General features: G+C 42.9%; 1 protein-coding gene across 2 annotated transcripts in view; it reads right to left on the bottom strand.

Annotated features, from left to right (window-relative positions):
- The window catches only part of vps37d (VPS37D subunit of ESCRT-I), a 39,630-nt gene extending 22,436 nt beyond the window's left edge, over positions 1 to 17,194 (bottom strand). Inside the window, exons 1-3 of one of the 2 annotated variants that reach the window (XM_024431892.1) lie at positions 16,910 to 17,194; positions 8,866 to 8,932; positions 3,492 to 3,663 (exon numbers count right to left, since the gene is read on the bottom strand). In XM_024431892.1, coding sequence (XP_024287660.1) covers positions 3,492 to 3,663; positions 8,866 to 8,932; positions 16,910 to 16,917 — 247 coding nt within the window. In that variant the 5' untranslated portion in view covers positions 16,918 to 17,194. The remainder of the gene's footprint in view (positions 1 to 3,491; positions 3,664 to 8,865; positions 8,933 to 16,909) is intronic. The other variant, XM_024431891.1, reaches the window with a different exon arrangement.
- Between the last annotated feature and the right edge of the window lie 486 nt (positions 17,195 to 17,680).

The raw sequence follows: 17,680 nt of genomic DNA, 5'->3' as shown, positions 1-17,680 counted from the left end.
ACCTTTGAGTTGTGGGTGATTATTTTCTGTTATGTGTATGTCACCTTTCAGAACTGTTTCGTTTTGTTTCTCCTTTGTTATTTTGTTTAGTGTTCTCGGTTTAATAAATATATGATGAAAACTTACCACGCTGCGCTTTGGTCCTCACCTCATTCCAACAACGATCGTTACACTGGTTGTACACAAGGATCAGTTTAAATCTGCTGGTTTTGAGATTTCCTATCTGTACATAATATGGATAAGTTTGTCTAAACATCAAAATAGTTAACTGATTTAAACACGTGGAACTGAACAGCACCTGCTTCAGCCCGACTCATGAAGAGTAACATTTTTCTGAGTTTCACCCATGAGGCTCAGGATTCCGGAAGAGGGGTTTAAAATTTCCATTACTGAGTAGCTGCTGCTCTGCTAAAGCTAAGAGCTCTCACATACCCTACTAGTGCAGCTCTACTATTGTCCTGTCAACAGCATGAATCTGCTAAGCAAAGACAAGGCACCTTTCCACCTCCAAAAATCCCCTGACAACGGTTCAGTTTCCTGCTGGCATTGATGCGCCCAATATTTACCATGACCATTAGCTGGTGAGCTTGCACACAGTTACAGCAGAGAAAACAGAGCCTGTGGAGTGGGCCACCTGCCTTCAGAGGCTTTTGGAAACAGTTCTCTACAGTCATGTGAAACTTTCCCTTGTCTTTGAAATCCCTGATAGCAGCAGGCAAAAGGCCTGACAAATAGATTTTCTGCATCACTTGGCAGCGGTGTAAAGTACTTCAGTAGGTTTTGGGGTATCTGCACTTTACTTTACTATTTATATTTTTGACAACTTTTACTTTTACTCCACTACATTCCTAAAGAAAATAATGTACTTTTTACTCCTTACATTTTCCCTGACACCCAAAAGTACTCGTTACATTTTGAATGCTTAGCAGGACAGGAATTGTCTAATTCACACACTTATCAAGAGCACATCCCTGGTCATCCCTACTGCCTCTGATCTGGCAGACTCACGAAACACAAATACCTTGTTTGGGAATTTTGTGTGTTGAACTGTGCCGCTGGCTATCTGTACATTTTTAAAAAACTAGAAAATCTGATTGTCTGGTTTGCTTAATATATGAAATATTTTATGATTTATACTTTTTATTTTGATACTTAAGTACATTTAAAACAAAATACATTTAGACTTTTACTCAAGTAGTATTTGACTATTTGACTTTGACTTTGACTTGTCATTTTCTTTTAAGATGTCTTTACTTTTACTCAAGTATGAAAATGTGGTACTTGGGTGAAAGTCAACATTTAACTCATATCTGCTTGTCTGCTTTGAATGCTAGAACACTGGCTGAGGCTGTAGGAGAATGTGGGTCAGGATTGAATGGAAGTAGGATGGGGAAGTGTTGCAATCTCATTCCTATGCTTGTCCTCATATCGACTGCATAAATTGATGCACCTGGGAGACTTAAAGCTAATCTAGACATTGTTAGTTTTTTTGTGCTCTCCCTAAATTTTCATAATCTAAATCATTAATTCTCAGTGTGCCGAAACCGGGGTGTTGAAAATTCCAAGACGAGTTCAATCTGAGATTACCGCTTAAGAAAAGAAAGCGAGACTGAAGCTTTCTCTCTCAAGTCTCGGCAGGACTGCTTCAATAAGTGCCCCTTTGTCTCTTACCTAAAATGAGGTAAGACAATGAGGGCCACTGCGGACTAAACCATGCAATTACTCAGCCTGATGAGGTTAGAGTGATTGCTCTTCTTTGGGTGCTGAGGTTTCTGCCGTTCCCTTTGGCCTTGTGGGTAGCTAAACAAGATGCATGAACAGTACCATATCAATGAAACATTATTTTATACTGTATTCTGTTTATATTTTTATTGTCTGTTTGAATAACATATTCTTTGGTTCAGCGAGCCAAAGATGACTCTGAGATGTGTAAGTTTGTCTGACTGTGAGAAAACAGTCAGTTTCTTACACAGCCAAGAAGAAAACATTCTCATCGACGGGGCTGTAGTGGAGCAGGTTGAGAGCTTCAAGTTCCTTGGTGTCCACATCACCAACAAACTAACATGGTCCAAGCACACCAAGACAGTTGTGAAGAGGGCACGAGACTGAAAAGATTTGGCATGAGTCCTCAGATCCTCAAAAGGTTCTACAGCTGAACCATCAAGAGCATCCTGACTGGTTGCATCACTGCCTGGTATAGCTGCTCGTCCTCAGACTGCAAGGCACTATAGAGGGTAGTGCGTACGGCTTAGTACATCACTGGGGCCAAGCTTCCTGCCATCCAGGACATCTACACCAGGCGGTGTCAGAGGAAGGCCCTAAAAAGGGTCAAAAACTCCAGTCACACTAGTCGTAGACTGTTCTTTCTGCTACCGCACAGCAAGCGGTACCGGAGCACCAAGTCTAGGTCCAAGAGGCTTCTAAACAGCTTCTACCCCCAAGCCATAAGACTCCTGAACATCTAATCAAATGTCTACCTAGACTATTTGCATTGTTTCCCCACCCCCCCTTTTTACACAGCTGCTACTCTGTTGTTATCCATGCATAGTCACTTTAATAACTCTACCTACATGTACATATTACCTCAACTAACCGGTGCCCTCGCACATTGACTCTGTACCGGTACCCCCCTGTGTATAGTCTCGTTATTGTTATTTTACTGCTGCTCTCTCATTACTTGTTACTTTTATTTCTTTGTCTTACTCATATACTTTTTTTAAACTGTAATGTTGGTTAGGGACATGTGACTAAAAAAATTTGATTTTAACAGGGAGGAACACAATAATATTTCAGTAGAGGAGCGACCCTGTTCACTGTTTGGGAAGTGAAACAGGCTCATGTGGAGCAGGACTTCTACTTCATACCTGCTCCAGTGGTTATTCTTGGCTAGTGTTGAAAGTGGGGTGGAACAGCCAGGAGGGGCCTGAGCTCACCTATGGGGATACGATAGCTCTGCTACACCCCCGCCTCTGGCTCCAACCCTCACACCCATGAGGGGGACGGGATGGGAGAAGGGTGGACCATGGTTTGGATCCCAAATATGCCAGCAGATTTCACCCAGCCAACCAGCCATATGGGATAACAATCCACACAAGAGGTTGTGACACTGTTCATAGCTGCCTCATAAATTAAACACAGTGGACATTAGGGTGTGTTGTTATGGAACTTTGTTGCTCTGTGATGTGTTTCCACTGACACAAAGGCACACGCCCTGGGGTTGTTTGAATGTTATTAATAAACCATTTGCAGCTTACATAAAAAATAGTCTGCTAGAACAGCTCATCAAAACCTCATTCCCTGGTCTATGATCACACCACACACAGACAATAAGACATATATTTGCATACATTCTTATCCAGATGTCTGTGTATATTCTTAATCCTGACTCATGGTGGACAGCATTATTCCCTGAACATCTGGTAACAGAAAAGAAACAAAGACAGTCTTCCCTTCCTTTCTCCTCTGTCTCTCTTGGGCACATGTAGACTCACCGAGCCGGCTCTGTTTTTCCCAACAGATGGTTGCCAGATTGGCCAGCTCCTTGTATTTCTCGGCAAGCTGGAGTTTTCCGTTGTTGAGGCGGGGTCGCCTGGCGATGCTCTCCTCAGCCAAGCTCCGGTTGGAGGTCAGCAGGATCGCTCTGTCCACCTGCAGCTCCTGAAACTGGAGACAAACATGTCATCAGGACCCTGAGGATGTACAGCTCAGCACACACAAAGAAAAGGTCAATTGATTAACTAAAACAATAGCAGACTGTGATGATGGCGTGCCATGTTTAAAATAGTATTCCAGTAATACTGGTGTATCAACCCACTTATAACATCTTGATAAACAGGAGTTTAACATTGGCATAACAGTTGAACAGTACTTATTTATTTAGCTATTTAGAGATTGATGTTTACAAATCTGCTCAACTGAGCCTTCCCAGAATGTATAGTTAATCAAACACTTGTCAAGCAACAACAGATCTTCAAGGCTAACCTCACTCCGCATTAAATGCTCTACACACTAAGATTGAAATGTGGTGAGCTGGAACACTTTGTCTCATAGGGTTTGAGCAGAGAACGCAACAGCAAGGGGATGAGTCAAAGGGGAAAGTATGAAACTGTGAGAAACAACAGAGTTATTGGGGATTAGAAACACAGGAAGGAACAAGGGTGTCTATACAGTACATACATGTTTGACGGCCAGTTACTTAAGAACAAAACTTGTTCCGTGGTGTGAACTTCAGCCAGTAAGTCTATGCTACATATTGAATGTATGAAAAGTGGTTCTCAGCCAGGCTAAAGAAAGCTGAGGGCACATAATACTAAGAGCAACTCAGCCCGTCTCAAATCTACTTTCACGTGATGGTTAAGTAAAGATGTGTTAAACAAGATAAATAAAAGTTGGTGTTAAAAAAAAATACTTATAGGCCACATTCCCAAAACCAATGTGACTTTCCACATCTGTCAAACAGAGGACTGAATTCCTGGTCAAGAGCCTTGCTCGTGTTACACATGGAAAGCATGGCTACGCTTGTGGCTTTGTCATACACACTGGGAGCATTCAGTTGATGACTTGGCATGAGTGAAGTCCAATTTTGCTTACTTCACATATCAGCCCTTTAAAGTTGTTTAAAAACCAAACTCAGGACTAAAAACTCAGGCTATTGCTTACACTTTCATCAATCCTCATACCACAAGCAAGAACATTCATATATGCGCAGTAATTAACAGTGACAGTTCCGCAGACTAAGGCTTCAATTAAGCAAAAATCCATTTAGCATTTAAGTAAGGATCCATATATGGCAATAACCCCCAAACTGAAGGACAATTAGAAATTATGCATTGAGAAGTATTCCACTTAAAGGGCCAGCCCCAATGGTCAGGAACTAATGGCGTTTCCAGTGGCTTTTTTTACTATGCATCACTCTGGAAAATTATGAAGAGATTCTGTGGCCTGTCATTGGGGGCTCCCTCCATTTTGTTCCCAAAACGACACAAAAGGCTCCTTCGAGATGAATCCAACAGCCACAGGCAACCTTTAGCTATGGAGCTCAGGAGGAATTCAAGAATGTCGTCATGGAAGACATTTGCATAGCACAGACAGGACAGCAAACCACAAACCCCACTGTTAACTCCAATTGTTTGAGGCCAAAAGAGCATGGAGGTTTTATAAAGATTCACTATTTTCCATCTGCCTGAAGTGAAATTATTAGGTTTTTTAGCTGCCAATTTCACTGTTTAAAACTCAGGATATTGTTAACTCTGGCTGAGCTCACCAAAGCAAAAAGGATTAATGATTTATTACTTCAATGAATATGAGATTTTTGCCTCATGATATTCTGCTTTAAGACCAAAACACAGTTTAGCTGTATCCATGTGGAAAGCCTCCACTTGAAATTATTTGCTTACAGGGATGTGAGAATTTATGTTCATTGCGTAATTTCTACAATCAAACATGTAACAAAGTTGGTCTGTTGAAAGTGATTGAGACAGAAATAGCCAAGGAGGAAAAGCTTCTCAGTGACATCAGAAAGTGGGGCAAGTTACTGAGTCACAGTCACTAATAGTGATCTTTGTCAATGATGCAGTGAGGGTGCATTGAGTTTTCTTGCAGCTTGACTTATGGATTTGAAATGCTCAGTCAAATCAAATCAAATGTTATTGGTCGCATACACATATTTAGCAGGTGTTCTTCCGGGTGCAGCGAAATGCTTACAGTGCAGCTCCAACAGTGCAGTTACATCTAACAATACAAAACACGCAAATCTAAAGTAAAATAATGGAATTAAGAAATATACAAATATTAGGATGAGCAATATCAGAATCCAGAATATAAATGTGTATATATGTATATGATGGGAAGTATTAAGACCCCTTGACTTTTTCCATATTTTGTTACTTTACAGCCTTATTCTAAAAATGATTAAATCGTTTTTTCTACACACAATACCCCATAATGACAAAGCAAAAATTTATTTTTTGGACAATTTTGCAAATGTATTACAATTTTTGTTTTTAACGTAAATATCACATTTACATAAGTGTTCAGATCCTTTACTCAGTACTTTGTTGAACCACCTTTGGCAGCGATTACAGCATTGAGTCTTCTTGGGTATGACGCTACAAGCTTGGCACAACTGTATTTGGGGAGTTCTACCATTCTTCTCTGCAGATCCTCTCAAGCTCTGTCAGGTTGCATGGGGAGCGTTGCTGCACAGCTATTTTCAGGTCTCTCCAGAGATGTTTGATCAGGTTCAAGTCCGGACTCTGGCTGGGCCACTCAAGGAATTCAGAGACTTGTCCCAAAAACACTCCTGCATTGTCTTGGCTGTGTGCTTAGGGTCGTTGTCCTGTTGGAAGGCGAACCTTGGCACCAGTCTGAGGTCCTGAGTGCTCTGGAGCAGGTTTTCATCAAGGATCACTCCAAGCGGGCTGTCATGTGCCTTTTACTGAGGAGTGGCTTCCGTCTGTCCACTCTACCATAAAGGCCTGATTGGTGGAGTGCTGCAGAGGTGGTTGTCCTTCTGGAAGTTTCTCCCATCTCCACAGAGGAACTCTAGAACTCTGCCAGAGTGACCATCGGGTATTTGGTCACTTCCCTGACCAAGGCCCTTCTCCCCCGATTGCTCAGTTTGGCCTGGCGGCCAGGAAGAGTCTTGGTGGTTCCAAACTTCTTCCATTGGCGAATGATAGAGGCCACTGTGTTCTTGGGGCCCTTCAATGGTTCAACATTTTTTGGTACCCTTCCCCAGATATGTGCCTCGACACAATACTGTCTCGGAGCTCTACAGACAATTCCTTCGACCTCATCGCTTTGTTTAGGCTCTGACATGCACTGTCAACTGTGGGACCTTATATAGATAAATGTGTGCCTTTCCAAATCATGTCCAATCAATTGAATTTACCACAGGTGGACGTCAATCAAGTTGTAGAAACATCTCAAGGATGATGTAACCCCTATTACGAGCCTGTTCAACCTCTCTTTCATTATCGTCTGAGATCCCTAAAGATTGGAAAGCTGCCGCGGTCATCCTTCTCTTCAAAGGGGGAGACACTCTACACCCAAACTTTTATAGACTTATATCCATCCTGCCCTGCCATTTCAAAATTCTTCGAAAGACAAGTTACTGCTCTTAAATCCAACTGCTCTTAAATCCAAGTAAAACTAAATGCATGCTCTCCAACCGATTGCTGCCCGCACCTGCCCGCCTAGCATCACTCCTCTGGACGGTTCTAACTTAGAATATGTGGACAACTACAAATACCTAGGTGTCTGGCTAGACGTTAAACTCTCCTTCCAGACTCACATTAAGCATCTCCAATCCAAAATTAAATCTAGAATCTGCTTCCTATTTCGCAACAAAGCCTCCTTCACTCATGCTGCCAATCATACCCTCGTAAAACTGACTATCTTACCGATTCTTGACTTTGGCGATGTAATTTACAAAATAGCCTCCAACACTCTACTCAACAAATTGGATGTAGTCTATCACAGTGTCATCCATTTTGTCACCAAAGCCCCATATACTACCCACCACTGTGACCTGTATGCTCTCGTTGGCTGGTCCTCGCTACATATTCATCGCCAAACCCACTGGCTCCAGGTCATCTATAAGTCTTTGCTAGGTAAAGCCCCGCCTTATCTCAGCTCACTGGTCTCCATAGCAACACCCACCCATAGTGTGCGCTCCAGAAGGTATATTTCACTGGTCATCCCCAAAGCCAACACCTCCTTTGGCCTTCCAGTTCTCTGCTGCCAATGACTGGACCGAATTGCAAAAATCACTGAAATTGGAGACATATCTCCCTCACTAACTTTAAGCATCAGCTGTCAGAGCAGCTTACGATCACTGTACCTGTACAAAGCCCATCTGTAAATAGCACACCCAACTACCTCATCCCCATATTATAAATGTTTTTGCTCTTTTGCACCCCAGTATCTCTACATGCACATCATCATCTGCACATCTATCATTCCAGTGTTAATGCTAAATTGTAATTATTTCACCACTATGGCCTATTTATTGCCTTACCTCCCTAACCTTACTACATTTGCACACACTGTACATAGATCTATTGTGTTTTTGACTGTACGTTTGTTGTTTGTTGTGTTGTTGTTTTTGTCACACTGCTTTGCTTCATCTTGGCCAGTATGCAGTTGTAAATGAGGACTTCTCAACTGACCTACCTGGTTAAATAAAGGTTAAATAAAATAAAATAAGAAATGATCAACGGAAACAGGATGCACCTGAGCTCAATTTTGAGTCTCATAATAAAGGCTCTGAATATTTATGTAAATAAAGTATTTCTGTTTATTATTTAGAATACATTTCTAAAAAACTGTTTTCGCTTTGTCATTTTGGGGTATTGTGTGTAGATTGCTAAGGATCTTTTTTAAATTTAATATATTTTCGAATAAGGCTGTAACGTAACAAAATGTGGAAAACATCAAGGGGTCTGACTACTTGCCAAAGGCACTGTATATGTAGTATATGTAGGATAGAATAGTGCATGTCCAGCAATAGTTAAATAGGATAGGCCCAGACTAGAAAACATTATATATAAATATGAAGTGGGTAAAACAGTATGTAAACATTATTAAAGTGACCAGTGTTCCATGACTATGTACATAGAGCGGAAATCTCTCTGTGTACCGGGTGGTAGCCGACTAGTGACAGTGACTAAAGTTCAGGGCACGGTCCTGGCTCAACTGTGGTTTCTTTCAACTTCAAAATGTACGAATAACCTTCACTTCTCGACTGAAACCACATGAGCTTGTTGCAACAGGAAACTGAAGTTACTGCCACTCCCCAACCAGAGCAAATCAGAAACCAATGATCCAATCGTACTGGTCTCTGAGAAAAGGTGCCTTGTATACCTCACACCGCCCAAAATGGAAGGGGAGATAAAGTCTTCTTCGGATTGAATGCTTCCATTTCCGCAAGCTGAAACCACAGAGCAAAATGTTAGATAAGACTTCTGTAATTGGAGGCAGTTAAATGTACAGGGAAGGAGAGAACATTTCACACTGCCCACCTTATCTGAGAAGAAAGTCCAAGACGTCTGGATCAGGGTGATAATCAATTGCTAATTTAAAGCTTCTCTCGGCAGTCAGCATGAAGACGTCTGTTTCTAACTTTGGCCAACTTCAAAACTATATCATTGCTCCCGGGAATCCAGTTCAGTCGAAAGTGTCTGGCTGGACATATGAGGCTTTTTAGAAACACTGCACTGTAATAATCATAGAAACTTTGTGGGTCCAAAATACATTTATTTCCCCAATACTTAAAACCGTAATCGTCTCAGACTTTGAGGTTGATGAAGCACTTAGAAAAAAGTATTTCAGTTAGCTATGATGGGCTGACATACGAGCAAGTCTTTAAGCTGTGTTCTTTCATTATTAATCAAATGGAGGAAAATTAGTCTTAGAAATAGGGACTTTATAACAAGGGCCCCCATCCTCAAATGAATAAAGGGGCGTTCTCAGAACTGCTTAAGACCCAGCCCTCTCCCTCAGCATCATCAAGAGACTTGGCCATGTAAGAATGCTGTTCATCGACTACTGCTTAGCCTTCAACACCATAGTGCCCTCCAACTTCATCACTAAGCTCGGGGCCCTGGATCTGAACCCTGTCTTGTGCAACTGGGACCTGGACTCCCCGACGGGCCGATCCCAGGTGGTGAAGATGGGCAACAACACCTCCGCTACGCTGATCCTCAAAACATGGGCCCCACAAGGGTGCATGCGCAGTCCTCTCCTGTACTCCCTGTTCCCCCATGACTGCGTGGCCACGCACATCTCCAACTCAATCATCAAGTATATGGATGACACAACACTGGTAGGCCTGATTACCAACAACAACGAGACCACCTACAGGGAGGAGGTGAGGGCCCTGGTGGAGTGTTGATAGGAAAATAACCTCTCCCTCAACATCAACAAAATGAAGGAGCTGATCTTGGACTTCAAGAGACAGCAGAGGGGGCACTCTTTTAACAACGCTGAGAGGCTGATGACTTCAAAGGTGTTTGCTGTGTAAACACAAGAGATTGACTGCCGACACTCTGGTCAGAGGTGCTAAGTACTGTTGGCAGGCAAATGTTTGACAATCCTACCGGTGTGGCTGAGCTTTTAGGCTTGTCACACCTCTTTGTGCATACTTAAGTCTTGTCATGGCTGCAGCTTGAAATATCTGCTTTGTCACATCACAGCAGGCAAGATGGCAAAGTCTGTAGAGTATTATAATTCCATGACACCACACTGTGTGGCTCGCACACAATTTAGAGAGACCACAAATTTTAGCAGCCAATCTGAAAGTGCTCTAAAGATGTGTGATTCAGCTCCAAATGTTTTTCAAATGTCTCCCTCAAAACTGGGCTACTTCAGTCCATCCACAAGTGTTGCACTGTGCATTTCTATCACACTTGTGGTTTGTATAATGAACATTTGCAAGGCAATCAGAGCCCCAGGTTCTGTGGAATCCAGAGCATTTGGCCCATTCAAAAGAAGTACTTTGTACACAAAACCACTGCAAATCCACTGTTTTCCCTTGAATTTCCTGTGACTACAAGTACACTGTACAGCTCATTTCACTCCAAATCCGTGTCATCCGTGGCTATTCATATTCACCAGAAGTTTTCCCCTAAACAGGAATTGCAACAGACCTTCCATTTCCTGCTGTGGCTGCTCATACCCCTGTTTACCATTGAAGAGAGAGTTCCAGGAGCCCCCGGGACAGTGTGCTTGGTATGATGCACTGGTTATAAAGCAAACCTGACAGTGTTTACCGTCACTGACAAACAACACTTGAAGAGCACTTTGGATATGGAAAGATGTTGTTTGCACTTCTCGAGTTGAAAATGTACTGTTTAGTTTTTGTGGGTCAATGTGTGAAGACACAAAAACTGGAAATACAATACAAATGGATGTGAACCTAGTACAAAATATAATTGTTCGACATTTGATATTGGGATATATACAGTGCATTCGGAAGGTGTTCAGACCCCTTGACTTTTTCCACATTTTGTTAAGTTACAGCCTTAAGCTAAAATTGATTCCAATGTTTTTTCCCTCATCAATCAACACACAATACCCCATAATGAGAAAGCAAAATCAGTTTTTTAGAAAACTGAAATATCACATTTACATAAGTATTCAGACCCTTTAATAAGTCCTTTGTTGAAGCACCTTTTGCAGTGATTACAGCCTTGAGTCTTCTTGGGTACGACGCTATAAGATTGGCACACCTTTATTTGGGGAGTTCTACCATTCTTCTCTGCAGATCCTCTCAGGGTCTGTCAGGTTGCATGGGGAGCGTTGCTACACAGCTATTTTCAGGTCTCTCCAGAAATGTTTGATAGATTTCAAGTCCGGGCTCTGGCTGAACCACTCAAGGACATTCAGAGACTTGTCCCGAAGCCACTCCTGCGTTGTCTTGGCTGTGTGCTTAGGGTCATTGTCCTGTTAGAAGGTGAACCTTCGCCCCAGTCTGAGGTCCTGAGCCCTCTGGAGCAGGTTTTCATGGAGGATCTCTCTATACTTTGCTCTGTTCATCTTTCCCTCGATCCTGACTAGTCTCCCAGTCTCTGCCGCTGAAAAACATCCCCACAGCATGATGCTGCCACCAACATGCTTCACCGTAGGGATGGTGCCAGGTTTCCTCCAGACGTGACGCTTGGCATTGAGGCCAAAGAGTTCAATCTTGGTTTCATCAGATCAGAGAATCTTGTTTCTCATAGTCTGAGAGTCCTTTAGGTGCCCTTTACTGATTGGGCTGTCATGTGCATTTTACTGAGGAGTAGCTTCCGTCTGACCACTCTACCATCAAGGCCTGATTGGTGGAGTACTGCAGAGATGGTTGTCCTTCTGGAAGGTTCTCCCATCTCCACAGAGGAACTCTGGAGCTCTGTCAGGGTGACCATTGGGTTCTTGGTCACCTCCCTGACCAAGGCCCTTCTCCCCCGATTGCTCAGTTTGGCCTTGCTGCCAGATCTAGGAAGAGTCTTGGTGGTTGCAAACTTCTTCCATTTAAGAATGATGGAGGCCACTGTGTTCTTGGGGACCTTCAATGCTGCAGAAATGTTTTGGTACCCTTCCCCAGATCTGTGCCTCGACACAATCCTGTCTCGGATCTCTACGGACAATTCATTTGACGTATTGGCTTGGTTTTTGTTCTGACATACACTGTCAACTGTGGGACCTTATGTAGACAGGTGTGTTCCTTTTCAAATCAATTGAGTTTACCACAGGTGGACACCAATCAAGTTGTAGAAACTTCTCAAGGATGATCAATGGAAACAAGATGCACCTGAGCTCAATTTTGAGTCTCAAAGCAAAGGGTCTGAATATTTATGTAAATAAAGTATTTTCAGTTTTTCTATTTTATAAATTTGCAAACATTTCAAAAAACCTGTTTTCGCTTTCTTATTACGGGGCAATGTGTGTAGATTGAAGAGGAAAAATATTGATTTAATTAATTTTAGAATAAGGCTGTAACATAGCAAAATGTGGAAAAAGTAAAGTGGTCGGAATACTTTCCGAATGCACTGAATATTATACAAATGTGAAAAATGTGATTTATTATGCCAGCTTAAGAATACTGGCTCATTTTCCATCAAGTCAACCTGCTAGAATCGATCAGATAGATTTGTTTTAGGGGGGAAAGGGCTTGAGTGTTACTCTTCTCCTTCACTGCCATTTGTGGTAAGACGAGATGCTCAAGGAGTCACTGAGTGTTTTAAAATGTAGCAGTGACAGTGTCCAGATTTCTGTAATTGAATTTTCACAGTTCGGCTAATACCCCATGTCAAATCCTATGGAGCCACTAGAGGATAGCAATTCCGCCAGTCAGAAGGCTTAGAACATTTCTCCACAAGGAGTTAGCTAGTGATATGTGGGCTATTTACACAAGCATCCATCTTATTATGTCATTAAATCAAATCAAATTGTATTAGTCACATGCGCCGAATACAACAGGTACAACCTTACAGTGAAATGCTTACTTACGAGCCCCTAACCAACATTGCAGTTTTTAAAAAATATGAGTAAAAAAAATGTAACAAGTAATTAAAGAGCAGCAGTAAAATAACAATAGCGAGACTATTTACAGGGGGGTACCAGTACAGAGTCAATGTGCAGGGGCATTGATTACTTGAGGTAATATGTACATGTAGGTAGAGTTATTAAAGTGACTATACATAAATGATAACAACAGAGAGTAGCAGCGGTGTAAAAGAGATGGACGGGGAGGGATGCAAATAGTCTGGGTAGCCATTTGATTAGATGTTCAGGAGTCTTATGGCTTGGGGGTAGAAGTTGTTTAGAAGCCTTTTGGACCTAGACTTTGCGCTCCGGTACTGCTTGTCGTGCGGTAGCAGAGAGAACAGTCTATGACGAGTGTGGCTGGAGTTTTTGACCATTTTTAGGGCCTTCCTCTGACACCGTCTGTTGTAGAGGTCTTGGATGGCAGGAAGCTTGGACCCAGTGATGTACTGGGCCGTACGCACTACCTTCTATAGTGCTTTGCAGTCGGAGACCGAGCAGTTGCCATACCAGGCAGTGATGCAACCAGTCAGGATGCTCTCGATGGTGCAGCTGTAGAACCTTTTGAGGATCTGAGGACCCATGCCAAATCTTTTCAGTCTCCTGAGAGGGAATAGGCTTTGTCGTGCCCTCTTCCCGACTGTCTTGGCGTGCTTGGGCCATGTTAGTTTGTTGGTGATGTGGATACCAAGGAACTTGAATCTTTCAACCTGCTCCACTACAGCCCCGTCGATGAGAATGGAGTTGTGCTTGGTCCTCTTTTTCCTGGAGTTCACAATCATCTCCATTGTCTTGATCACGTTGAGGGAGAGGTTGTTGTCCTGGCACCACACAGCCAGGTCTCTGACCTCCTCCCTATAGGCTGTCTTGTTGTTGTCTGTGATCAGGCCTACCACTTTCGTGTCATCGGCAAACTTGATGATGGTGTTGGAGTTGTGCCTGGCCGTGCAGTCATGAGTGAACAGGGAGTACAGCAGGGAACTGAGCACGCACCCCTGAGGGGCCCTTGTGTTGAGGATCAGCGTGGTGGATGTGTTGCTACCTACCCTTACCACCTGGGGGCAGCCCGTCAGGAAGTCCAGGATCCAGTTGCTGAGGGAGGTGTTTATTCCCAGGGTCCTTAGCTTATTGATGAGCTTTGAGGGCACTATGGTGTTGAACGCTGAGCTGTAATCAATGAATAGCATTCTCACAAAGGTGTTCCTTTTGTCCAGGTGGGAAAGGGTAGTGTGAAGTGCAATAGAGATTGCATCATCTGAGGATCTGTTAGGCTGGTATGCAAATTGGAGTGGGTCTAGGGTTTCTGGAATAAGGGTGTTGATGTGAGCCATGACCAGCCTTTCAAAGCACTTCATGGCTACAAACGTGAGTGCTACGGTCGGTAGTTCTTTAGGCAGGTTACCTTAGTGTTCTTGGGCACAAGGACTATGGTGGTCTGCTTAAAACATGTTAGTATTACAGACTTGGACAGGGAGAGGTTGTAAATGTCAGTAAAGACACTTGCCAGTTGGTCAGCGCATGCTCACAGTACACGTCCTGTTATCTGTCTGGCCCTGCGGCCTTGTGATTGTTGACCTGTTTAAAGGTCCTACTCACATCGGCTGCGGAGAGCGTGATCACAGTCTTCCCGGAACAGCTGGTGCTCTTACGCATGTTTCAGTGTTATTTGCCTCGAAGGAAACATAGAAGTAGTTTAGCTCATCTGGTAAGCTCGTGTCACTGGGCAGCTCTTGGCTGTGCTTCCCTTTGTAGTCTGTAATGGTTTACAAGCCCTGCTACATCCGACGAAGGTCAGAGCCGTTGTAGTACGATTCGATCTTAGTCCTGTATTGACACTTTGCCTGTTTGATGGTTGGTTGGAGGGCATAGCGGGATTTCTTTTAAGCTTCGGGTTAGAGTCCCCGCTGCTTAAAAGCGGCAGTTCTAGCCTTTAGCTCAGTGCGGATGTTGCCTGTAATCTATGGCTTCTGGTTGGGGTATGTACGTACGGTCACTGTGGGGACGACGTCATCGATGCTCTTATTGATGAAGCTAATGACTGATGTGGTGTACTCCTTAATAATGCCATCGGAGAAATGCCGGAACATATTCCAGTCTGTGCTAGCAAAACAGTCCTGTAGCTCAGCATCTGCTTCATCTGACTACTTTTTTATTGATCGAGTCACTGATGCTTCCTGCTTTAAGCAGGAATCAGGAGGATAGAATTATAGTCAGATTTGCCAAATGGAGGGCGATGAAGAGCTTTGTATGCGTCTCTGTGTGTGGAGTAAAGGTGTTCCAGAGTTTCTTCCCCTCTGGTTGCACATTTTACATGCTGATAGAAATTTGGTAAGATAGATTTAAGTTTCTCTGCATGAAAGTCCCCGGGCTACTAGGAGCACTGCCTCTGGGTGAGCGTTTTCCTGTTTGCTTATGGCAGAATACAGCTCCTTCAGTGCGGTCTTAGTGCCATCATCAGTCTGTGTTGGTATGTAGACAGCTACATACCACCACAGACTGGGTGATTGCCGCCGGAGACCCCAACCCGTTACTGAATTGGAGCGTTGCTCACCAGTGGATCATAGGGGCTGTGGAGCCATCCACTACAATGAGCTCAACTACCATCACATGTTAGCCAACTACGCATATGTGTGCTTTATTAAACTGTAATGGCATCTGCAGGAAGGGCAATGGGAGAGGAGCACACCCAGACACCCTAGTGATGTTTAGTTACACACAGTGTAAATGAGAATGTGTGTGTGAATGTCTCAACTAACTACTGGCATGTAACACTTTGTACATTTATTTTCGATTAAACGTCTTGGTCAAGTCGAATATAACTGCAAATACAACCATTACTGAAATCCCGACCATGGCTCTAGCTAAGTAATTCTGATCCAGTCCCTTGGGAGAATTCCATGGCCTCTCTCGGTGAGATGCGACCACTTTGGAAACATCGCTCGAATTCATTTGCTGCAGCAGCGAGGAAGGTTTCAAATGTCATGTCTTGCTCTGAATTGGACACACCCACGTCCATTCCCAAATGAGTAACGATTTTATCTCTGTCCAAGAATGAATGCCACACCTGATGATTTCAGACAGAGGGCTATGTACCATGAATGACAATGTTTTGGAACTGTGCAAGACTGCGGGTTCAAATAGGAAAATAAAAAACTGCCCTAGTAATTTAACATTACATTCAGGAATAAGACAGAAATATAGAAAGAGGTGCATTTGAATGTACAAGTGTGTGAGAGATGTGTTTACTGTGTGTGTGTGTGTGTGTGTGTGTGTGTGTGTGTGTGTGTGTGTGTGTGTGTGTGTGTGTGTGTGTGTGTGTGTGTGTGTGTGTGTGTGTGTGTGTGTGTGTGCAACAGAGAGACCGAGATGTGTTTTCAAATTAAAATTTGAGTGCCTTTGTAGTATTTCGAATAGGTTGATCCTGCTGCTCACTGAACATGTCCTGTATGGCAAGCAGGAATTCCCTGTTCAGGTTCAGTGGTATGGAAAAACATCCTGTAAAAAACGAATGGAATGTGAACAAAGCCAATTGTAAATAAGTATCCTACGTTTAGTTTACATTCACATGAGCTTCATAGGATCGAAGGAGAACGTGGGGGGGAAATGAAAGGCTTTCGAAAGCCATTGGAAGCCACGCAGACAATAATGCAGAGAGTCATGGGAGGCTACTAAAGCGGCTCATGCATTGGCCATATCCTATATCATGTGCCATAGGATGAGGCATCAAAGAAATCATAGAAATTTGAAGAGAACATAATGTATAACTATTTAAGTTTGAATACAATATCTGGAAGAGGAAATATCAACTACATGTAACACACAGATATATTTAGCAAAACTGTGTGGCTGTATTCGATAGTTGCCACATTGTTGAACCAAATACCTTCTCATTGAGTCGGACGATCTGGTCCATTTTTTCTTTATCTTGTAAAAGCTCCTGCAATTCACTCATGTTTAGAGCCCTATACCCGTCTGGGGTAGAGTTTGTGTCCTTAAAATTGGACATTGTATTTCCTTCACAAGCAATTCAGACGAGTTCGTTTGCAAGCCCATCTGGTTCCATGTCGTTCGCAGTGAATAGCACAGCCACAAGCGCCTAGTGAAAATGGGTTAAAGCTTCTGTTGGCAGAGTCAATACAAGATGCAGTGACACATACTTACCACGATTGCATTGCAGCTAATGTAATGCTACCGACAACCACGAGAACCTCGTCACTAGTTACCACAACCACGAAGTCATAAACGCCGCCTATTTCTACAATTACTCTTCTTAAAATATTATTTTAAACCTAACCCTAACCTTTACCACAAATTTAACCACACTGCTAACGTTGTGCCTAACCTTAACACTATATTAAGACTAAAAATAACATTTTTGTTTTCATACATTTTTACGATATAGTCATATATTGACTTTGTGGCTGTGGTAACTAGTCGAAACCCCCACGGGAAGGCATGGTCGTGGTATAAAACGTTTATAAGCAGGTTTTAAAAGTAATAACCCTCTGCCAGGATTTTGTTTGGCAATGTTTGATTCTTGCCTACGTACAACCTGTATTTCCTACATTCCTATTTCCTACACCTGTATTTCCTACATTCACAATTATGTGTAATGTAGGCGAGTGTGCATGTACACTGGGAACTGGAATGCTGA

This window comes from Oncorhynchus tshawytscha, linkage group LG09 (assembly GCF_018296145.1).
Source record: "Oncorhynchus tshawytscha isolate Ot180627B linkage group LG09, Otsh_v2.0, whole genome shotgun sequence".
In the NCBI taxonomy this organism is placed as follows: domain Eukaryota; kingdom Metazoa; phylum Chordata; class Actinopteri; order Salmoniformes; family Salmonidae; genus Oncorhynchus; species Oncorhynchus tshawytscha.
The sequence above is the reverse complement of the archived record's forward strand: the minus strand, read 5'-3'. Positions and strand labels throughout refer to the sequence as shown.